The sequence below is a fragment of the Macrosteles quadrilineatus genome, unplaced genomic scaffold (genome assembly GCF_028750875.1).
Source record: "Macrosteles quadrilineatus isolate MER2022 unplaced genomic scaffold, UCM_ALF_1.0 Scaffold_2__2_contigs__length_208266976, whole genome shotgun sequence".
NCBI classification, from domain to species: domain Eukaryota; kingdom Metazoa; phylum Arthropoda; class Insecta; order Hemiptera; family Cicadellidae; genus Macrosteles; species Macrosteles quadrilineatus.
The window spans coordinates 188,771,040-188,796,472 of NW_026542595.1; the positions used below are offsets into that span (position 1 = coordinate 188,771,040).

At 33.2% G+C, this 25,433-nt stretch overlaps 1 protein-coding gene and 2 non-coding genes across 3 annotated transcripts; all 3 read left to right on the forward strand.

Annotated features, from left to right (window-relative positions):
- Nucleotides 1-729: 729 nt before the first annotated feature.
- On the forward strand, nucleotides 730-24,756 carry LOC128987368 (40S ribosomal protein S4). The gene is made up of 6 exons (XM_054408183.1): nucleotides 730-789; nucleotides 6,331-6,589; nucleotides 7,579-7,676; nucleotides 8,170-8,341; nucleotides 15,142-15,271; nucleotides 24,590-24,756. Exons 1-6 carry the CDS (start codon nucleotides 787-789, stop codon nucleotides 24,717-24,719), a joined length of 792 nt encoding a protein of 263 aa, XP_054264158.1. The 5' UTR covers nucleotides 730-786; the 3' UTR covers nucleotides 24,720-24,756.
- LOC128988227 (small nucleolar RNA SNORA16B/SNORA16A family) lies at nucleotides 9,829-9,955 on the forward strand. Its single transcript, XR_008490351.1, has one exon. It is a non-coding gene; the product is annotated as a small nucleolar RNA SNORA16B/SNORA16A family (small nucleolar RNA).
- On the forward strand, nucleotides 18,620-18,748 carry LOC128988225 (small nucleolar RNA SNORA16B/SNORA16A family). Its single transcript, XR_008490349.1, has one exon. It is a non-coding gene; the product is annotated as a small nucleolar RNA SNORA16B/SNORA16A family (small nucleolar RNA).
- Nucleotides 24,757-25,433: the final 677 nt, after the last annotated feature.

The following is a 25,433-nucleotide window of genomic DNA, read 5'->3' on the forward strand; positions in this document are numbered from 1 at the left end:
TTTTTGTTCTTCAAACCCTGAAACAAAATCCTGGTATTGAGGTGATTTTCTGCATACTTACTATGAATCAGAATAATTTATTTGCCATTGTGTACATAACAAAAAGGCATTGACAATAAACTGTCATGTATATATTTATATTTATAAATGAGGAAATTTGTTTAATAAATAATTTTTGATAGTGTGTGAATAAGGAGTTTTATTTTTTAAGTGCGTAATTCATTTTTCTTTTTTATAAAATGTTTATAAAAACCTATTGTATACGTATGGTTTATTTAGAAAAAAATAATGTCTGGGAAACGAAAGTAGACAGTTAATATTTTAAGTGATCAGATAAGATGAAGCGTGTTTATTTACTTCATTCTCATTTATCACTTCATCACCTTACACACATAGGACACACAATAATAACTGTGTGAGAATCAATTGTTGAAAATGTGAGAAACTGGGACTACTTCTCAAACTCATTTTATACTATACGACAGTGACGGGGACCGGTTGAGACATTATTATAATAGCTGCTTTAATATGACATCGATTTGAGCAAAACAGGTTGTAGCTGAATCGTTGACTGAAGGCTGTTGGAACTTAAACACTACTATTTAAAATGTCAATTAATCTGAAAGTTTCCATAGTGAAACACGGGTATTCCGCTAGTATATATATATATATATACAGTAATGCGGAACGTTAGGTTTTTGGCATTGGCAGCATTGTGTTCCGGTTTTAGCTCTTTGTTGTTCTTCTTGATGAAGAGCTAAAGGTTCTTTCCTCCCTTCATCCAACATGGTGAGTACTCTTCGGCAGTAATTTTACAAATTGTAATCTACCTGAATCCACCTCATATCTTTAAAAAGTTAAGTAATAAGACGTATAAACAAGTAAAGTTTAGTCCTCAAAGTAAGCTAACCGTTCATACAATTTTTAAGTAATTATCTTGTGCCTAACCTATTGTGAAAACTCAACGTTTCTGTATGCCGTTAGCCAGGTGTCAAGATTTTTTAGAAAGTATCTGACACTCATATTGTATTCAAGTATCTTATGGAACCTTCTTTTAATGTTATTTATCCAAATTAATTTTAAACATTTTCTGTGCAAACCTTTCGCAATTGCAGTTAAACGCATTCCAATTCAATTAGAACCTAGCCTAGCCTATAAACCCTGCGCCACTCAACTCATTATAAACATAGTACAAAGGTACATAGATACAATGATTTGATTAGACAATCCTAACTCAGGCATTCGATTTATGAAACAGTGACAGTAAGTGAGGCCTTCAGTATAGGCTAAGTAAGTTAGACTTTTATTTTTTTGTAAAATCTGATGTTTGTAATTTGTGCCTAGCTGTGTTTTATGTTAGGCGAAGTGAAGCTGAGGACTAGGCCAAAGTTAGTGGTGACAAAATGTTTTATTCCTTATTTTCAAAGCATAGCCTATCATATGACTTAATCTCTCTCAATTAAGAAAGATAAGCATGATTAAGTTACACATTGTACGTGCATGTAGGCTATAACCTAGAAACAGCCATTCAAACAAAGATGGTGATGGTGGGGATACTTGTGACACTATAAATGGGAACTTAGTTGAGCCATGGATAGGCTAAGTATTTTTAACCATTGATAACACAAATATTAACTTAAGAAATAAAGCCTAAACTTATAGCCTAGGCTCCGTGCTAGAATTGCGGGGGAACGCACCGGTACTGGTACCTCTTTCGAAAAGATAAACTTAAAATACATATGAGCATAAGTTAAACTTAAATAGGTACAAGAATAGGCATAGGTAGGCCATAAACTAGTGATGGAATAATCAAATACTTTTGAGAATTCAAATATATGTGTTCGAATTGTTCGAATAAGTAGGCCTACTTATATGGCAACATGGTGTAAATAGGCCTAAACCAATATGGCAATTTCTATTTTCCCAAGTCTACTTTTGTAAATCAAAGCATTGTTGCCATTAAAGTATAAATAAATTTAAATGAAAATAAATGTAGTTCAGTTCTCCTCTAACTTAGCCTATAGGCCTATTGGTTAAATTTCAAACAAACTAAAACCCGAATTAAATTGATTATTGTTCTCTCTCATTCAATTAGGTAAGTAGGCCTAATGAATAATTTTATATTGTGAAATAACTAGACAAAAGTATTCATTATATTCATTACAGATTTAGTGAGAAGTGAATTTCTATTTTAAAACAGTGCTACAGTACCTATTCATTATTTCATTGAACTATTTTATAAAATAATGATGTAAGTAACACATGCTGGTAGTGTCCAAATTTAACATTTTAAGGAGAGACAATTTATTAATCCCTCCTGAGTCGGGTAGGCTACAGTAAAGATTCCATTCCTAACTTAGTAAGGAAAGTAAACGTGTAAACATGTAAGTAAACGTTAAGTTGTTGTTGTGAATTAACCAAAAGGTATTCATAACACTAGTACCGGTATTCAGTGTATTCAAACTCGGAACACATCGGCCGAATTCAAATTTATTCATTCCGGCTATTCAAACAAGATTGGTTTGGCTTCAAAGTATTATTAAACCCAGCCGAATGTCAGTATTTGAATACAGCCAGAAGTATTTGAATCTTTGAATACCTTGGTTGTATTCGAATTAAGTATTTGAATGCCCCATCACTACTATAAACCACAATAAATAGGTTAGGCTATAGTTCCGGCACCTTATTTTTTACAAGTCGAGCATTGCCTAGGCTAATCTTAAAACAAACTTAGGCCTACCCCACTAAGTACCACGGTTCATACAAGTAGCCTACTTGGTTCTCTCAAGTAGGCTCGAGGGCCTAGTCTTCGGAGTCTAACTTTAAGACTACCGGTACCTACTTGTTTTAACTTAAAAAAATGTAATAACATGGCTAAGTTTTACTAAGTTAAGTAGGCCTAGGCCTAAGTAAGTTGTACAAAGTGCTGAACACTCTGTTATGTAAACATAAGCTCTAGGCCTATCTAAGCCAGGCCATTTACTCAACTTAATAGGCCTTAAATTTAAATGACATTTTTTACTTAACTTGGGCCTATTGGAATCTTTAGACGAGTCTTGGCCATGATGATTTATCTTGGGTAATTTGCGTCTGATTGATCTGATGCATATTTTGTTAACTGAGCCAAAGACCGTTGGGTATTTGAGAACTTATCTCAAACAGTAAAATATAAATAGGTCTAGCCTATGTTTTAAATTTTATGTTAGGCCACCTTAACTTAATTGGTATTAACTTACATTCTTCTGGTATTAGAAGCTCCTGGTTCTAAACATACCTGTTAGGTAGTTCAGGCACTTAACATGATACCGGTAATCCTGAAACTTGAATAAAAGTATATTGTACCACCCTCGGTAATGCAAAACCGTGATAGGCCTAGAACTTAAAGAGTAAATGATGTAAGTTAGAATAATCTTGGCTTCTGGAATTGGTGCTTTTTCCGATTGCAGTTTTAAGTTACCGGTATTATAGTTCTGTGGTCTTTACAGTGGTTAATAACTGTAAAGAAAAAAAAGAAAAGCAACCCTGACTTAGACTCTCATATATTTAAATGTTATATTTAAATATATTTACTCCTTGCAATGCTCTTTAATGAATTCTTTACAAATGTTGGTTGCCCCTAGGTTGGAAGAACTCTAGAAAATAAAAATATCAGACAGAGCTTTTTGGCAGTGGAAGCTTGATGTTATTGAAAAATATGAGTGGACCCTGCAAAATATAAATATTCCCCAAAGGTCCTTAGGGGACGCCCCTGGCACTGTTTGTAGTTCTTCCAATAAGTAATACCTTTAATGAGATCAATTTACCAGTCTTAATTCTACACTGAATTTACTTGCTCACTACTACACTAGTGACTAGTGTTGCACTTAAAAGGTGAATCTTTTGTAGTGGCTTATGATTTACTGAATTACCTTTTGTTTATCAAATACTATTGCATATGCTAAAATACCAAGGTTATTGAGAACTAGAAGTGAGTAACAATTTGAATTTATTGCACAGAATTTAATAATACACTTATTTCAGATTACAGTCGTTGTTGTGTTCTTTCAAGTAAAAATGACCTAGAGATACACAATCAGTTGGAAATTTATTGAAACTGTTGAATGGATTTATCAAAGGGGAGGTATGGTGCGGTTTCACACCGATCTCGAAAGTATCAATGGAAGAGTGGTATTTAATCTAATGGTTGAGATGACCTGTACCAAGCAAATCCTTTCGTTGGCCAACGATTAAAAACGAAGGTCGTCTCGCAGTCCAACTGATTGAACAATATTGTATTCAATCGTAGTAATGTTTATCAGAATGTTGCTTTATTATTTTATAGCTAATTTGGCACTTTGGTGGTTCATCTATGTTCAAACTGGCACAACTTCCAACAACACTTCCGCATCAATCGAACCAGCTACCTGCTCCCTTCTCTGATAATAATTTATTTCCCCCAAAAGATACTGACTGTGACACTCTTTAAAATAATTGTACCATTTGCTCAACAATGAAAATTAACAATGACTCTGTGTAAAAATTCCAACACTATAAAAAATCTTATTAAATAACTCTGAATTGCCCTATAAAAACATTTTTACCTATTTATTCTTAATACTATAGGGTTGTTACAGTCTAATTAATAAAGCGGATTGCTACAATATGAATGGATATGAAAATCAGTGATTTGAACTCGAACCTGTGAACATGTGCTTATTCTACATGAAATGACAAAACAAGACAGGAAAAATTTACAAAAGTGCGACTCACTGAAATCTTACATTAACAAATAAATAACTCAAATTACTTACAGTTTGGACGTCCACAAATATGACACAAATAAAGGGGAAGGGATTGGGAAATGTAACTAGCCGGTATTCTACAAGACGCGATCAATTGAACTCGTGAAACGAACGTGTAATTTTCAAATGGCGGAACTGCGTTGGCCGGTAACGAACTTTTTCACTTTCTGACAATGACACTGATACTAATTTCCAATCGCGGGGCAATTATATCCCTTAGGGATATAGGCTGTACGATTTTAAGGAAAAATAAGATTGCCCGACCAAACGCCGCGAAATGAATTTAATTTCCACGAACGAAAAACAATTTTACCGAACTAGCTACGATGAGATTTGGATAGGAACTGGTCCTGCTGGAAGCAAGTGACCATCCGGCTAGACCTTATCCCCTCTCCTACTTTAGTGCGTGGTGCATTCTGGTCTATACTGATCTATTGTTTAAACCAGCTGACTGTTCTTCGCGTTACCCTGTATTGATTTGTTGCCTTTTTACAACAAAATCGGTACATAACTTAGTAATTTGGTGCGTAGGATGATCCCACGAGTGGGCCTACCTTGTCAACATATCATTTATGTTGACAAGGTAGGAATAAAGACAAGGTAGAAAATAAAGACAATCCGGAATCGTCCATATCAATAGAGCAAAGTCAAGTAGAGACAATAAAATTCACAAAATTCTTAGGTTTAATTATGGATTTTAACCATTTGAATTGGGATCTTGTTGGTTAATGGCGGTTTGTGATGGGGTTTGTGATGGCTTTATGCTTGAAAGGTTCATTGAAACTATATAAATTGTATAAAAAATTTGCATTTTTGCAAATTAATGTCTAAAAATAATAGCTGTAGCTGTAAGATTAATAGGTTAACAAATAATAAATTAGACCTGTGCTGCTTTGAGTTACGGTACTAAATTTTAAAATAGGTTTATTGGGAAAAAAAATCAGGCTACTGTATGCGTTTTGAATCAACAATTATAATTCATTATCACTCATAAACATTGATTCTATTAGTGAATTTCCATCAATAATGTGTCACACTGACACAACAAATTCAATACCGTAATTGCAAAACTTCAATGTTTGATACCAACACACATGATTTTTAGTACCAGCCTACTTTTGGTAATCTGATGCTCGATTGAGATTTTAACACCCTCCTTACAGAGTAACTTAACTTACCGCGTAGGCCACAACTTCAATTTTAATCTTATATAAACCTAGGTCTTGGCCGTGATGTTTCATCTTTGGGTAATTTGCGTCTGAATTTTGTGTGATGCATTACTTTATTCTGAGCCAAGACATAGGCTAATTGATTGCTTAAAAGAATTAAATTTATCGTACAGGATAAGCACCCTTATTTAATACTAGAACCCTCATGGCACATTTTAAGGTTGTATCTTAGTGTTTACTTACATAACGTTAAAATTTAATAACAGGTTTAAAACAAATAAAATAAAAAAAAATATAATTCTTGGCCATAATGTTTTTGGGCATACATAGTCTACACTGACGAATAGAAAGTTGTTAATTAATATTAACAATGGTTGTAGGCTCGTGGGCCCAAAAAGCACTTGAAGCGTCTTCATGCGCCTAAAGCATGGATGTTGGACAAGCTGGGTGGTGTTTACGCACCAAGACCGAGCACAGGGCCTCACAAGCTGCGAGAGTCTTTACCACTGGTTATCTTCTTGCGAAACCGCTTGAAGTATGCCCTCACCAACTGCGAGGTGAAGAAAATCGTCATGCAGAGGTTAATCAAAGTAGACGGAAAAGTAAGAACTGACCCCAACTACCCTGCTGGTTTCATGGGTAAGAAATTAAAAACTTGTGTTATCTTCTTTGTCAAGACAAATTTTATTTTACTGCTTCTTTCTGTGATTAATAAGTTAGCCTTGGAGTGAAATATTCATCAAATCTGGATTGCAGAGCCCTCGCTTAGCCTAATTTATTCATTATCTTTTAACTTGTGGATTTGTATTCAGAGATGACATACATTTTTTAGGCCTACCAGCAGTTACCTGGCGCGTGTTGCTGCGCTAATAACTATTAGTTAAGGGCTATATGGAATTTGTTCTAGACGATAAATAATAATAATGTATACCAAAAACAAAAATAAAATATTTATTTTAGCCTACTTAATTGTCAGTGGACAAACAATGTTTTTTGTTTTTTCATTAGGTGTATAAATATATTTAAGTTTTTAGGCGTACCTACCACCACGTGAGCATCCAACATACAGTTGTCCATGTGAAAAACATGCATTTACCAAATTTAAACCGACAATAGTCAGGGATTGCCCTTGTGCCTTATAGTAATGATTGCAAAAGTAAGACCATAGACTAATCAACACAAGAAAAACTAAGGGAATATTTTTTTATCTATAGTAAGACGCAAAGGAAATTGTAGTCGCTTGAATTCAAAGGGTAATTTGGATGAAATCATCGGTGTTCTTAGGATTAAGACTATTTCTCCTTTACTTAAACGCACCTATTATAGTAAACACTGAAAATGTTTTCAGTAGGTAGCCTACCTTGTTAAATAACTTTACTTAAAACCTCTTATATGCATCATCGGACTTCATTTACTTTGTACTTCCAAAAAAAATTTGTCACGCTGAGTACCGATCATGTGTTATTAAGGCTTATTTTTATCTACTTTGTGACTTGTAATAATCAACAAAAAATTAATAAATCTATACCGGCAGGCTACAGGGTTTTTAGTCCATGAAGATCTAGTTGAGTTGAATCATAATAATTGCAGGCGGTTAAATTAGAGTTTATCAAGTTGATCTTTTTCAGATGTCGTCACAATTGAGAAGACTGGAGAGTTCTTCCGTCTGATCTACGATGTCAAGGGAAGATTCACAATCCACAGAATAACTGCCGAGGAGGCTAAGGTAATCAGAGTTACTTGCTTGGGCCTAAGTTTTAGTCCTAGTTCAAAATCTATAAAACAAATCTATAAATCTGTTAAACAAAGTTAGTTGTTTGATATACAAGATTTCTCTTAGGCTACTCCAAATTTAGTTTTAGGCCTACACTCTTATCCATTTAATTAACCTTCTTATATTTTGACCGCATTCTAGATCTACTATGTCACTACATCACATGAAAAGCTGGATTTTCCGCTCTTGTGTAATCTAACCTATTATTGTTAAACAATGGATCCTAATATTTTTTTATGTCATGCCATTACATTGATTTAATTATTTTGTACTATTTAGCATTGATTTGAGTGTGTTGCAAATAACTAATGAAGCAAAACACTTACCTTGTGTTCAGTAAAAATTTTGTTCAGATTGAAAAACTATGAGAAATTCCAAACCTATGTTGAAGAGAAAAAATATCAAAATGAATTAATGTAAAGCATAAATCTCTTTTGTTTTTTAGTACAAGCTGTGCAAGGTGAAGAGGGTTCAGACAGGACCCAAGGGCATCCCGTTCTTGGTGACTCACGATGGCCGCACCATCAGATACCCTGACCCTCTCATCAAGGTCAATGACACCATCCAGCTGGACATTGCCACCTCCAAGATCACCGACTACATCAGGTTCGACTCAGGTTAGTGTGGTGTCATTTTAAATCGTATTATGAAATATCTTTTAGGTGCTTTATGCAAAGAAGAATTAGCTCCAGGAGGAATCAGGAGGCACCATTGATCTTAAAGGTTTATTTAGGTTTCTAAATTTCATCTAGTTACAGTGGAACCTTGATTACAAGAACATAGATAATTAATAACAAGTGCCATTTTCAAATCAACTCGAATTTATTTGACCCCTAATCACATGTAAGCCTCAAAAAGAAGTCAACCTTGATAACAAGTCTTATTCAATAATCCCCATGAGAGTCTTGTTATAGGTTATACCGTACAAGTTAATTAGTTGAATTACTTCAAGGTAAACACTACTTAAAGGGACTCTAGGCTGTGACACAACCTCACTCATATGGAACTAAGATACTCAGATAAACATACAACTGTTTAGGCCTTCACTACATCTGTTGATTTTAAAGTTATTCTTTGAAAACTATTCATCAGCAAAAAATGATGATGTAGAAATTTTAGGGCTTTCCGTTGTCTAGACAGACAATACTAAGCTTATTGTTTTAATATGTTAATGATCCTTGAGCCCATAAATTTACTTTTTTTGCAATGATATACACATCTTGTTGCATAATCTTCCTACCGATCAAGCCTTGAAAGTATTCCATCAAATTATTTTCTTAAAAGCTGTCTGCATTGTTATTCATAAATGTTGGCTGGATTTTCCATCACGATCATTAGAGATGAATCATTGATTGTGTCAAAGGCGTGCGTAACAATAATTTAACTGTAGATCATTAATCGGTAAAATCATGGCTACGATATATTAAATAAATCTATGAACTTAATTAATGACATCTTTTCCAATGTCTGATCTCATACCATTTTGTAAACAATTAGTGTTCTGTTCAGTGATTATAGATATAAGATCTAAGGCATAATCCTTTGATGTCCAGTGATGAGTAAGGACTCATCTGAGGACAGAATTTTAATTTTTATATCCCTCACAATTTCTCAACATAGATAATTTTGTGATGAATAATTTTCTAGATTTTGTTCAATGTCTCCTTCATTTCTAACCAGAGAATGTTTTTTTTTATAATTTTATACATGATGCCATGTTTTCTGTTCAGTGATGATAGATGAGATCTAAGGCATAATCCTTTGAAGTCCCATGAAATAAACCTTACTCATCTGAGAACAGAAATTCATCTTGTTTTGACTTGATTAGTAAAATCTTAAAATTAAAATCTTAAAATTAGTAAAATTTATTTGTATTTCAAATAAAACCTCTTCTGTCAAAACTCTGAACAATATGGTGCTTCACATTGATGCCTTTATTTGATTTCTCTGAGTAATTATGGTATGTTTATGTTCCAATTATGTAATGTACTCTTGCTTTGTTTAGGATTTCAACAAATAGCTAGCCTATATGTTCTTATTTCTAAAGTCTTGCATACTTATTCTACACAGTTGGAAATTTTAATTGTACAAGTTTTGATAGTTTCACAGGCCAGATCGAAGCTGTAGTAGACTTTCGTTTACTCCAGTCAAAACTTGGCCAACAATAATGTTTCACTTAAGGTCACTTGGAGACTTGTGTCTTACAAGTATTACCCAAAGGGAATACATTGTGTTGAATCGATTTTGTAGAGTTCTTACTCGAATAACTTACTTTTGATCCTTATTTGAGTATAGGCCTAGGCTTACCTACAATAACTTTATTGTAAATATGAAATTTGATAGGTGTTCTATGATGATTAAATACAGAGCCAATCCTTTGAACTTAGTGAAACTAACTATATAATCTGAGGACACTTATAATTGTTTGTTTATAATACAATCCGGAATACTAGTTGGTGAGATTTGTTTTTGTCAGTAGCACACAGTTTTAAGTGAATATTTTGTGACATTCTGCCTCTGGTTATTAAATTGATTGACTTATATAACCTATTTAAAAACATAAAAAGTGATATTTTCTTAAAATATAAATCCATGCGGCTTTGTCCATGATAAGCCACGCTAATCCCGATCCACTTAGTCTGAATAACTGGGCTATTTAAACAGGTCTGAGTAGGACTTATCTTATTTTAATAGAATAAAACTAGGTAGAACTGATGATGAGTAGGACGAAGCATCACATTGTGGGGATTAGTCATCTTTTTACCGTCAACTTGGTGAACAAACATTCTACAACTTTTTTAAACATTATAATCATTAAAATTAATTTTTCCCTTTTGAGTAAAGTAATCTCCCAAGTGTTCAGTGATGTTGAAATACAGAGCCAATCCTTTGACCTCTAATGAAACAATCTGTGATTCTGAGAACACAAGCCATTTATTTTCTACTAAGTGCTATAGTTTACACTCAGTTCTTCTTCAGTTTTGAAAGGTTGATAAAAAATTGGCATGTTCCACAAAAATCAATAATTGACTGCAGCACACTGTTGATTGTATTTAACAACATAATTTTCATTTAAAAACCAACTACAACTTCATTAATTGTTGTCTACTAGGCTACCAATAGTCAAAGGTTTAACACCAAGTTAGCAGAGCTCACCATTAGACTAGATTAAAATTGATGAAATATACCAGAAATGTAGGATTTTAACCACAGATAAGTCAGCGCACAGAGCTGTTGGCCTGTGAGCGTTACCTCTGTGGGACAGCAATAGTGTGTGTAGAGCGTTTGTCTCCTCCCGTTCTGGGCTGTGGCTCTCGCTAGCACACTCGGTGGCTCGGAGAGTTGGTCTGGACCTCTGTCCCGACTATAGTATTGAGCCATACATTTATTGCCTTTATATGGTGATAAAGACAGCCCTTGTGTGAAGTTAACTGTGTACTGCAGTAATTTTACCCAATATCAATCAAGTTTTATAAATTAGGCCTACAGGTAGCCTTTAGAAAAATTATGTTTTAAAATATAAATACATTTTGTGTAATGCATAGCCTACTCCACAATATTATCCACTTGTCCTGTTTAAACCACGACAAGGTTAAAATAATAAACATAAAGGATGGACAACATGGGAAATAATAAGTAAACCCTTTGTAGCCTAAATATTTAAAAGTAGTAATTTTAAAGAGTACCGTAGTTGTCTTTTATTTTATTTTTTAGATTGTAGCCTATGTTATTGGACCATTAGCTTTCTCTGATTTGAGTCATTCAGCTGAGAGATATCCAGGTCAGTGTTTCCACACGACAAAAAAAAAAAAATAATCCCGTTTACTGGGTCGAAATCCCGTTTTATCCCGCTTTTAAATTGTGAAAAATCCCGTTTTATCCCGCATGATTTTTTTGTACAATACTGAGTATTATACTTGACGTATCATGTTTACATTACAAAGTTGTTTAAACATCACTATTATATTATGCTACAGTATTTTATCAATTTGAGTTAGTTTTTCTCTAAAATTAAGTAGGAAAAATTAAAAATAGTCGTCACATCCGAAAATCCCGTTTTATCCTGCATCCCGTTTTAATCCCGCTCAAGGTCCAAATATCCCGTTTTCGGGATAATAATCCCGCGAATGGAAACACTGATCCAGGTATGAGTGGTAGACAAACTATTGAATGGCACTTGAACAATAACAAAGTAAAGTTAAATGGAGATAAAGTCTGACACGTTTTTTTCTGGGTACAGTCAGCTGCAGCAATAGGTGTTGTCTCAAGCTACCCAATACAGTGTACAGTCCTCCTGCACGGTTATATCACACCATTTCTCATAAATCAGTTGTCTAGAGGGATGGTAGAATAACACATGGAAGATCAGATGTTAAAAAATCACATAACAATAACCAAATCTTCTGTATTACCCTAATTCTACCGTTGATTAGATTCTGAAAATTCTACTTTTCACTCACAAAGCCATTATTGTTAAGTTAGCCAGAGGATATTGTATTTATAATGTCGTTTATGATTAGGATAGTTTTATTTGGTTAAACGCAATTTTAAATAACTTAAACAAGAAACAAATTTGAAACAAAAACACGATCCTAGCGGTACCAGACGGAACTAATAATAAAACGTTTTTTAGCTGATTATTAAGGATGACAAATCTACTAAATAGGAGTATGTTTAATCTGTGTTTTAGCTCATTTTAAGATTTTTTCAGATTTAGCTATAAAAGTGGTAAACAAATTCTATGTTGATATAATAGCCTATGGTTTCAATGATGCTTTATGTATTTGCTACTCTTGAAAAAGTATGATGAAAACTCTTAACTGAGAAACCAAACTAACCAAAGAAGAGTGAATCTTGAACAAAAATACACAAATGAGGGTTTATTTTTCTTCAAAAATTATTACTATTATTCAGAGACATTTTCCCTTTATACCTGGATGACTTTAAGGCCTGTTTTACTCTTCAGAATCTTAAAACAGATCTGCACGACCACAAAACCGCTGATGGTTCTTCTGTATTAATCTATAATTATTGAAATTGTTTTTTCACCAATAAATTTTTGTCAAAAGTCTTCTCAACATTTAAAAAATTGAACAAATATTTGTTAAGGTCAGCTCATTGAGATCATCCTCATGCTTTGTAATCCCATCATACAATAATAGCTGCACATATTTTAGCTTAACTTACCAATGATAGCCTATTTTGACAACCAATGAGAAGGATTTAAAAACAATTTCAATTTAAATAATTCCCAATTACAATTAACTTGCAATTTGAAAATGTTAACATTATGCTTATAGGTTGCCATGATGGTTACGAAATAACTAAGTAATTGTAAACAAGGAATCTAAACATTTGTTTATAAAAACAAGCCGATATACAACTTACAGTTCAAAAGAAAAACCATTTGGATGAAGACAGTTGATCAAATTACACACAGAAGGTATTACAGTGCATTTAGTAACTTACCTTTGATCAAATACATAAACAGTATTTTATTGATTTTATTATCATTTAATCTAATTTAGAGCTTAAACAAATAATTTAAAACATGTTTTCATCTTACTAGCAAACTGTCAAATTGAAATTTTATCTGAAATAGGTTTTTCTAAAAACACAGTTTTATTATATTGTTCAAGTAGTCTTCTCATTTTATTGAAATATCTGAGCCTGTTTTGATGCGTGTTTCATGTGGAAACAGCTGTGCGCCAATGACGACTAAATTATAATGTTCCATCCATTTGGGAATATTTTTAATGAGCTGATCGAATTGAGTTATTATGTTGTAATCTATCATTTTTTATTAGTAAACAAGATGTATTTAAAAAAAGAATATTTCTTTATGTTATTGTTTGCTCCACCAATTAGCGGACCTGAGACCCCATACCTAGTTAAGTAGCACCGTAGCACAATATCGGTACCGGGGACTGTATTTGTGACAGTTCCTCAGTTAAGGTTGTGCAACAAAAACTCAGAAATATTGCAACTCCCTGCCACGCAATACTGGCTGGGCTACTAACATTCTGATACATTTAGACATCTCACAAAGCTTGTTAATAATAAGTGTAATTCTTAAGTATCTACTGAGTTTAGTTATATCCTGTAAAAACAAATTTAATATTATTTGTATGCATAATGTGCCATCCATACATAGTCATAGTTTTAATTTTGTCCAAGATAGATGATTTATTCGATCATTAAACATCATACAAGCAATAGATCATGTCATGAAGTAGGCTTTGTGGTTAACTTGAATTACATGTTTTTCACATAGACCCTTATATTTTAATGAGCCTGAAGTGTTATTTGGACAGTGTGTTTGAACACTATACATTAAAACTTATCATTAGGAAGTACAGAAGAATATGGACAAGATGTGACAATTCCGTTCGGTACACTGTATCTTAATAGCCTATTTCCCCATGTCTGATACAAGTGGAGACTCAAATAGTCATTCACTGTTGTGTTTAATCACCCTAGCACAAGTTATCGAGGTTGGTGCAGCTGTATCGAGCCTTAGTAAAATGTGCAACAGCTACTCAGAACTATTGCAACTCCCTGCCACGCAATACTGGCTGGGCTACTAATATTCTGATACAGTTGTGTGCTTTACTTTTAATGATCATGCTGTTTTACTTATGTTTTTTTTTTTTTGAATACAGAAAAATTATACTCAGCAGAATTTATTCTAATATGGTACCAAGTAGTGGTACATTATATTCTACATTTGTTACTGGTCTCTGTGATTATTAATATCAATTGGTACTTCTGAAACTATGAAGAAAACATGATGATGAGAGACCTAATTATAATAATTTTTTAACTGAGAAATTCATTTTCTACAATCAATTACTTCAAATTTTAAAGCATCAACAGGTTACATTAATGAATTAATTGTGACTGCATTTTTTTTTCAATTAATATACTTCTAAACTTTGGATGAGGACAGACACTGTTGATGTGGAATGATGATTTAGGGTCTTTTATTGAGTTTCCACTGAATTTAAACTGCTTTAGTTGTAAGTAAATATGTTAATTTTTTTCCAAATAATAATTGTTAGTTTCAGTTATTTAATGACATGTTGGTATTATGTTCTGTCTTTAAGGAATTTTCTTTATGGTTGTATAGGTTCATGGGTTTTAAACACTGTTATATTTTACTCATTTACTTTGGTTGCAGTATCTTATATGTTTTGTAAACCTATTAAGAAATTTTAAACAGTAAATATTTATTTCCAAGGCAGATAATGATTTTTATTAATGTCTCAGTGATTAAAATATTTTCAATTGGTACTTCTGAAAACCATGAAGAAACATTTTGATGAGAGACAATTTCAATTTCAGTAAATCCTAGCTCATCAAATACCTGTGTGATGGATTAAACCCGGAACACTGATGAATTGAATTTTTGTTGCAGGCAACTTGTGCATGATCACAGGAGGCCGTAACTTGGGTCGAGTCGGGACTGTGGTGAACCGAGAACGTCACCCTGGATCCTTCGACATTGTACACATCAAGGACACCAACGGACACACTTTTGCCACCAGGTACTGTACCTTGGCTTTTTACTTACCTGCCAAGATTTTGCAATTGAAAAATTCAACCTCAATTGCGGAAGACAAAATGATGTAATACACAACAGCGGAAAATGTTGATATGGTTTTCTTGACTGCAAGAGACAATAATTTTCTGTGACCTTGGCAGAGATGGTGATGTCTACAAATTGCGATAGATGTTCAGGATTTCGCCGTGGTCGGAGAAGACAACGATAATGTCTACTCTTACGCCGGAGGATTTAAATATTTATATTCCTACTTCTGTGGGGTCATATTTTGCGCTTGAAGGTATTGCATGTATTATCATCCATATTTATGATTGATATTCCTTTTCCACTGGGTCAATTTTCCACTCTGAAGACGAAGGATAAAAATTGTACTGTAGGACAATAACTCAAATAACTCTAATTCCTTGGTATCTTGAATCCTTTATAATCCCATTTAAAGGCCCATACAGCACAATGTTTTAAGAACCTCAATAAGTAGAATGTTTTAGAGGTCCTAATTTTATTTAAATTATAATTATTATCTGTGACCGACTTCTATTCTGCATGATGATTGAAATCCATTAGCTCCTTATTCAACTCAGCTTCAAATTTTTTCCCGAACCAATTTCAGTAGTTCTTTTGTGATTATGTTGCCCTCAATTTTGAGTATTTCTGTTATACTATAAAAGTCAGCACCATGAAGACTACACGTTTCATTAAAGTTTTAATGTGTCTAAGTAAGATTGCAAAATTCTTTACAATAGTGTAACCTTTTATTTCTTGCTCCTAATAACAAAATAATTTTAATTCCCTTTTGGCACTGGTTTCCATGATGTTTTGAAGTATTTGCTACTCTTGAAAAGCATGATGAAACAAATTACTGAGATAACCAGTACGAGGTAACAATTCAATCAAGAAATAGTGTCACTATTTTTATGGACTCCCAAGAGATTGGAAGTCATCAAAAAATCTTAAATAAAACCACAACTGTTTAAATGAATGAGAACTTTCTACACAATCATCGAGTAGTTTTATTTTATCATATTTTTTTAGTTTTTAAATAATCTTAAAACTATACAAGTTACAAAAGTAAGGATGTATAATTATATACATCCTTACTTTATCATCCTTTTTTTTATGCATCCTTGCTTTTAATATCACCATACCAAGCGAGTGGGGAGCGAGCTGGCGTAGTGGTTAAGAGCTCGGGACTTTGGTCCCTAAGGTCCTGGGTTCAAAACCCACCAAATCACCGATGGATTTGATCTAAGTGATAATGCCGCAACCCCTTGGTCTAGCCTAAAGTAATGTGAAAAACAAACCTTGGCTCGTGCCTAGTGTTCTAAGACAAGAAAGGGAAACAAATGTCTCCGTACAATTATTTTAATACGTCCTTGAGTTGGTTTCCATGATGTTTTAAAGTATTTTCTACTCTTATAAATCACGACTAAGTCGTGCCAATTTTCATTTCATGTGATCACAAATCAATGTACTATTTGATTGTTACAGTAGTGGCCAGATCGAAGCTGAGATAAAGTGTTGTTTAGCTCAGTCAAAACTCGGCCTAAAGCAAAGATTAGCCTTAGGTCACTTGAAGACTTGTGTCTTGCAAGTATTACCCTAGGTTAATACATTTTGAAGTTTTTCAAATACATTATATGAAAGTAAGCCTTTTTTAGAAACTAAATATTCCACTCATTACGAATTACAGCTATTTCAATCCATGAGATCATCTGGATTGTTAATCTAACTATTTAGATCTTCGTGTAATAATTATTCCCGAATAGAACTTATGAAAAAAACTGTCTAAAACAATTTTTTGCATCAATTTTATACCTTTAAAATTGACATGTTAATATGAAATGAAAACCAACTCTAATCTCTGGAATGAAAACTCATTGAATCATTTTTAATTTTCTACTTGAATTACTAGGGTACCATAGTGACCCACAGATACAAGTACTTTATCTGCAAGGCATGTGCAATATACAAGGGATTGTGTATCTGTGGGACAGCAACTGTGTGTAAAGTGTTCTCCACTCATACACACGATGGCTCTGAGAGTTGGTCTATATTATAGACCTGGCATATATCAGCCAGGAGTAGGCTGCTGTTATTAAGAGCCATACATTTATAATAACTTTATGAAAACGTGACTGATTTAATTAAGGTTGCTATAGTGGATTAGTGATGTGAGGATTCTATTGTTGCACTGTCACAATTGAATCATAATACAGTAGAACCTTGATCGTTTGACTAGGTCTATGATGACATGATATGAGCGGCCGATGACAGGGTCTTTAAGGTAAAAAAATAGAACTATCTTATTCTTTTCATAATAAAAAATCAATAATTCAACAATCCGATTGATTTAAAAATGTTTCTTAACATTCAAAGAAGTGAAAAGCAGTCGAATATGACAAACTATTTTATACAGTAAGAAAAGAATGTAGTAGTGATGTAAGTTGATAAGATATTTGTTAATTTTCTACTATTTATTAAATCTGTTAGCTTTACCTCCTGTTTTAACCTGTGGGGAAATTTCCCATAAACTTTACCTATAGCTTCCATTTTGATAGTTTGTCATTCCCTTGGTCCACAAAGTTTAAACCGGAACCATTGAGGTTTCACTGTTTTAAGTATTTTTGCTTTTAGTGGTAAATGTCAACCATACAATCCCCAATTAAAATGTTGTACTAAGCAGTACAATCAAGTCTATAGGCTACATTAGAACCTCGATAATCCATCACTCTGTTATCCGTAACGTTGTATTAATAGTCAAAGCCGTAACCTAGCTAGAGTACGGTACTTATTTTCATTTTTAAATGTAATTTTATTATACACTTTACGAACATTAAAGAGTACAACATACAAAATTAAAGTTCTGTATGACTCTTGTATGTAAGTAATCGTACTAATATTATTTAAACATAAATATGTATTATTCACTTGTACAGGGTTTAATTTCTTCCAAAACCTTTTAAATCAACTTACTGTACAGGTTTATAAGATGATTCCTGTTATCTGTCTATTCACATAATAGGCTCCCGGTCCTGAGGGTGACGTTAATAGGGGTTCTACTGTAGGCCTTAACTCCAATTAAACCTTAAGTGCCCATCATGTCAGTTATGGTCAACATAATAACTTCATGTTAGTTTCAAGACATTGAATCAACCCGGGATATTGATCCTAATTGTTTATTTCTCATCAGTTATTATAATGTACCTACTTATAAATGTGTCAGAATCACAGCATTGTCATTACAAGCCCCCTTGCATTTGCAACAAAAACTTAAGCCTAATCACTTCTTTTGATCACAGATCAACGTTAATATATTTGATTGTTGTTACAGTAGTGGCCGGATCGAAGCTGAAATAAAGTGTTGTTTATCTCAGTCAAAACTCGGCCTACAGCAAAGATTAACCTTAAAGGTCACTTGTAGGCTGTTGTCTTACAAGTATTACCCAAGATTAATACAGTTTGCAATACTGTTATTGTGTATATGTACAATATTGTATTTTTGTTAATAGTTTATTGTTATTATTAGTTGTTTACAGAAAGGACCATGAGGTCCTAAGTTCGCCTCAATAAAGAAGGATTTTCATTTCATTTCCAAATTGATACTTCTCTTCAATAAAGATTTCTGTCTATTACATAAAATAAAAACTGCATTTCATGTTGCCATACGTCTGGATCAAGTCAATTTAACTTTGTCAAACATATTTTGATTTTTATTTCGTTGGGCTTTTAATATTAATTTGGAGTCAAGTTTAGGCTTCTTGAAAGTGTTAGAACTGACTTAACTTGTCATTTATCATAGTTTAGACTCATGAAAAATCCTCCATTCGCATGGCTTTGTCTTGGTCATTAAAATTAGAGCTTGAGTAAAATCGCAACTAAGTCCTAGCAGTAAGATTAATTTAGTTATCATGCCTCCAGGATTGATTTTTGACAGTATAAAAATAAGTTTACAATGTTTACATACCATAATCACATCATTAATGATAATTTATTGTCTTGGCGAATATTTTTTGTTCACCTGTGTATTGACAACAAAACATTAAATGATTGCTACATAATATTTGCAATTTATGATAAGTCTAGCACAATATCGGTACCGGGGTCTGTATTTGTGACAGTTCCTCAGTTAAGGTTGTGCAACAAAAACTCAGAAATATTGCAACTCCCTGCCACGCAATACTGGCTGGGCTACTAACATTCTGATACATTAATTTATAGTACTTAAGAGTGTTGGTCCACAAAATCTTCTGAAACTACATAGTAAATAATAAATAACTATGAAATAATAAATAAATAACTACTGAGATTAGAGGGTGCAAACGTGTATCTAGGTTTAACGCCGGTTTTTTAACCAAAACATCGTAGTTGATGTGAGCCACCGACAGATTGTGCTGATTTCTGTCGAATACACAATCTTTTTTAACATTTCAAACTAATGGAATGACTTATTGTGAGCTATCAATCGTTATGACCCATCAACTTGGCCAGCAACAAAAAATAAGGTAGAAAATAGAGTTTTAGTCACTAGCGCATTCTGTGACTGGCTCACACAACTACGTTCTTTTTTAATGAAAGATTGGCTACAGCTGGTCCATATAGATGGGAAGTGTACTTCAGTATCCAATAGTCAATGGTTTAATTTATTTTAATGCAACATATTTCTACATATGATTTTGTCTCTGTGATTACTTTTATTCAATTGGTACTTCTGAATTTGAATGAAGACAATGTTTAATGAGAGACCTTTTTCATACAAATTATTTTCTACTTTGGATACCATATTTTATAAATATTTCATTGGAATCTCTTCAGTGCAAAGAACGTTTATTTTTCATCACATAATTATATTTTAATTTTTTTTTTTTAAAGGTGGTAAAGCTTGAATTGGGTTTTTGCAAGTTTTGTAGATAATGTGAAGTTTAGTTAAAAACTTACATGAAAAAAGTAGTTGGTTACTGTGCATGAATTTGTACTCAATCCTCATTGTTGAACCATCATAAGTTGTGAAAAGTTAAAATATTTGTCAAGTAGCACAATATCGGTACCGGGGACTGTATTTGTGACAGTTCCTCAGTTAAGGTTGTGCAACAACAACTCAGATATATTGCAACTCCCTGCCACGCAATACTGGCTGGGCTACTAACAATCTGATACATGTAATCTTAACAAATCTGTAAGTTTAAACCCTTCAGATATGTTTGTATACTCATACAATTTGTCCTGATTTAAGCCTATCTTAAACAAAGCCAATTAATGCTTTCATCTGTTAGTTGTACATTTTTGTCCAAATATGAAACCTCACTGTCCAAACATATGTTAATTTAAGCAAGCGTTAAAAAATATAATTAACTTTCCATAGAATTTCTGTCTTATTAATCTTGTTTATTGTATCTATATGGTCATTGAATAAAAGTTACTGATGGCAGAGATAATTAACAAAGGTTACGATGGAAATAAAATGAGGGTTGATCACTGGTAAATTTTGTGCTAGTGCATACATTGTGTTACAGTAAGTTTCATAAAGCATTTATTTTTATTTTTTATTAATCAACTAATAAACAACTTTTGCAAAACTTATGACAGCTAGCCTGACCATTCTACTGAACTGAATTACACACATTTGGTACCAAATGAAAGATATTTTCCTGTAGATGTGAACAATCCCTTTATAAATTAAAATATGCTTAAGAATAAGAACAAAAAAATCAATTTCAAATAAAAAATAATAATATCGGTGTTATGGGTTGCCATGTTGGTGACAAAATAACAACAAAATATAAACAGAAAATCAAATAAATTAAATAATTTCCTATCACATGTTTTATTTACAGTGTGGGGTGAAATAAGAGAAGTTTGCACAATACGTACTTTTGGTCGAGTTTTCGACCACGGGGTGAGCTCTCTAAACTAATTTAGGTTTCAAACTAATCAATTCTTTAGTTGTTATTAATATGTAACAAGGATAAATTAAAAATGTTCATAAAGATGCATAGCCTCAGTATTACTGAGATATTCTACAAGTAGTTTAACACGTTCGCTACTGAGCGTCGCATATATGCGACGCCGCCGTCATTGCCACAGACCGAGGTATACATTTGAATTTTACACATAGACCGTCTGTCACTTGGATAACAGTACACACAGACCACGGGCGAAAACCTGTAAAACAGTGATCATTTACATTGTAATACGCTACAATCGTGTTTGTAAATAAATTATTCTTGTTTTTTTGTATTTTTATAACCTGTAGTAATGTCGCATATTTGCGACGCCCGGTCTACAGCTAAGACAATAGTGAAAATTATCATAGTTTTCTTGAAATAGACTAAACGTCGCATATATGCGACAGTTCATTTTTTTGTGTTTTAAGGTGAAAGTAAGTAAAAAAATAAACAGATTATTCAAGAACAGTTTATAACTGAACAAATATAAAAGCTACATAGGATAATGCAGCATACATACTGCATACATACATACAGTGATGCAGAAAAGTAAAGACCAGTTTTTCCAACTATTATATGACGTCACCAATCATCATATCCACAGACCAAGCGACGCAGTTGTGCGTCAGACATCTCTGTAGACCACTGCAGGGAATTCAGTGCCTTCAAATAGACCACAACAAAGATATAAGCATTTTAATAACATTAAAACCCCGACGCAAATATGCGTTGGCAGTCTATTTTAATGTGACTAGCCGTCGCATATATGCGACGGCAGTCTATGGATGGAAACCGGCCGTCGCATATGTGCGTCGCTGGTCCATGTGAATGGAAAATTTCGTACTATTGCAGTAGCGAACGTGTTAAATATATGTTTTTAAACCCCTTACCAAAAGTATGTTTTTGCTGTTTGGAGTTTTTGTCTCTGTGATGTTTTGTTCATTAGCTCTATATGAGAGATGTGATTGCAATAAAAAACTGAGGGACAAATAAATAACCTAACAATATTGAACTGAGTAAAGTCAAGTATTTTTTTCTTACTTCTGTGTACTATGTTAAAAAAAGCTTCTAAACCTATTAAACATCCAAAACTCAAATATTCCTTGTTCATAGTATATGAGTAGTTTTAAATGAATTGAACACCTTTTCCTGTCAAACAGTTAAATTGAGATATCTTCTACTATTGAACAAAATGTATCAACTTGTATTGACAAATAATAAAAACGAGGATTTTATCAAGTGTTACCTACATATGATTTTGATTTTATTTGTTTTACAATAAGAGGAAAAGTATCTGAAATGTAGTAATTATAGTTAAAGATTTTTGCCTTGGAGAAGCTGGGTTGAGCTCTTGTTCTTCTCAGTGAAAACATTGGCATAAAACAATTTCAGATGGATTATTTATATGGCTAAACAATGTTTTTAACCGTTCTCAATTTTCTGAAACAATTTATCTTTTTCTAAGAATGATACTGGAAGGTTTAAAAAGAATATTTTTATTGATTTTAAGTAATGCTATGTTATCTGACCAGCTCTGTAAACTCATTTTAGGTATCTTGTGGTTTATTCGTGGCTATCATTGGAAGTGAAATTATATATACATATCCAATGTCTTCAATTATATTGAACAGTTGGACATGTTTAACCCAGTCATAGCCTAAAGTAAATTCTGGTTTCCACACTGATTCATGTTTAATGTGTCAGTTTTTCATACAGATTACAAATTATAATTTGAATTCTTTTTTGTTATTTTTTTAAAATGTTAAAATATGATCCACAAGAATTACTTATCACGGCAACATTATTTTTACAAATCTCTGTGGTCTTTTCGAATGCTTAACTAATACATAAGCAATACTAAATTTATTCAAGCTTCATGTTTTTATGTGGAAGTATTTTTCTAAATAAAGTCACTGAGTGCTGAGTGGAAGCTGTCATTGATGATCCTTGACAGTGAAGATTGGCACAAAAATAAAAGCTTAACAGTTAATTTGATTAGCTAACATCCTTGATAAATAAAAAAAAGAATTATTTAAGTAGTTTTTTTTATCTGATTGTGCATAATTATCTAGTTATAGCATGGTGTTAGGTGAAACAAATGTAAAATATATCTATATATATAAAATCCAATGTGTGTATGTATGTTTGTTTGTCCTTTGTGGACTCCAAAACCGCTCGACAGATTGTAATGAAACTTTCAGGCATTGTTCAAAAGGGCTCCGCCCCAGTGGCTCTGGAATGTCCCATGTTTACCTTATGAGTACTCATATTTAAATGGAAATAAAGAATCTTAACAGCTGGTTCATCTAAACAATTTGATCCTGTGATGTTCAATAGCATTAAAAAGTTAATAGGTTACCAACAGGGTGCAGCACTATTATTTTTTTTAATTTATGACAACAGCTAATTTCCAAACAAAAAGTGAGTGAGCGTAGCAAACGAGCTCCAACCTAAAGGTGAGTGAGCGTAGCGAACAAACTTTAACCAGAACGTGATTGAGCCATGCGAACTAGCTCATCTTGAAAATGAACGAGCATTTGACATAAAACCACATTAGGGCAGGACGACGTCTGTCGGGCCAGCTAGTTGAACATAAATCATAACGTGAAGATAATGAAAGGGAATTTTAACTTTGGTTTAAGTCTAATTTAAAAATCAAAGTTCATCTTGTCTCCTTTTTTTAGTTAGCTATAAGTATTTAATTAATTATTAACTGACTGTGCTATAAGTTTGTTTAGCTGTATCATGACGTTGTCAATAATTTGTTAAAATTCAAAAGACAATAAAGCATATTTCATTTCATTTCATTTCTTGAAGTAGAGAATTCTGATGGTGTATCGGTGATTTAGAAATCTCAATTTAATATAGTTGAGTTTCCATAAATAAAATGTAGGACACCTTCTGTTTTGTATTTTGCAAACAGAAATTCTTTGTAACCCATAGGTATGAAAAAATATGCTCTGTACCAAATTATTTATCATTATAATCTGAATTAAATCGTAAAGCTTCGGGAAAACATAAAAACCTTTAAATACATCGGCTGGTTTGCTAACTCTCATTCAAACAGATGTTGAAATAGAAATGGACATATACAATCTGAAAACCATATTTTTTAAACCTACAGTTCTATAGTCTACCTAATGAACCTAAGACTCGTCATGACGACAGGCATGGTCCTAAAACAGCCTCAGTACAGTGGGGTTTCAGCTCACTGGATGGATCATCACGACGACGATGCAGTAATAGTTTCTTGACTCCAAGAAATTTGGTAAAGTTAAATAAAAAACCTTAGAGACATCAGTGCCTACTTTGTCTCTTATATTTAATCTGTTTCACAACGTTTGGTTGGTCTGTTGCAGGTTAGTAAACGTGTTCATCATCGGCAAAGGTACCAAGCCGTACGTGTCTCTGCCCAAGGGTAAGGGAGTCAAGCTGACCATCGCAGAGGAGAGAGACAAACGTCTCGCTGCCAAAGCTGCCTCAGGCTAACTTCGTTCCGTTTTAAATAAAATTTGTTAAAAACCTCTTTTGTTTTATTCTGCTGTATCCTACATTGAGTGAAGTCGGTAGTCTCTTATTAAAGGTAGAAAATATAACCCATAGTGGTGTATTTTCTTTAGTTTTTCTCCTGCCAGAGTAGTTTCTTTCCCATTTAGGTAAGTCTGCTATCCCAACAAAAATCTTTAACTTGTAGAGAATCAATTTTATTTTTGTGACAAGTAAACACTAAAAATACTGGTCGGGTTAGGCTTAAATTTGATGTGATATGTAGCTCACATTCTAGATTAGCATATAGACACACTCTTATATCAAAAAATCCTTTCGGGCATCCGCCCCAGTGGGTCTGGAGTTTCCCATGTTAACCTTGTGTTGTGTTGTGGGAATTCATATTTAAAAGGAATAAAAGTATGATATTAAATAGCATTAAAACGTGATATGGTTCACCAACAGGGTGCAGCACTATTAATTTTTACTTTCTTCTTCTAGGAAATGGAGAAAGTATTGTTTTCGTAAAAATGTTTGAGTTTTGAGTGGATATGATCCGTTTTGGGCCCAGTTTTCAAAGTGATGTGTGTGTGGATGTGTACAGAGTTACAGACCATAACTGTAGTCCGATTTTTAATGTTGATTTTCCCATAAAAACCTATAAAATTTTGCTCGAAAGTGGCCTGAGTGAATGAGACCCTCATAGAGTGGGTTACG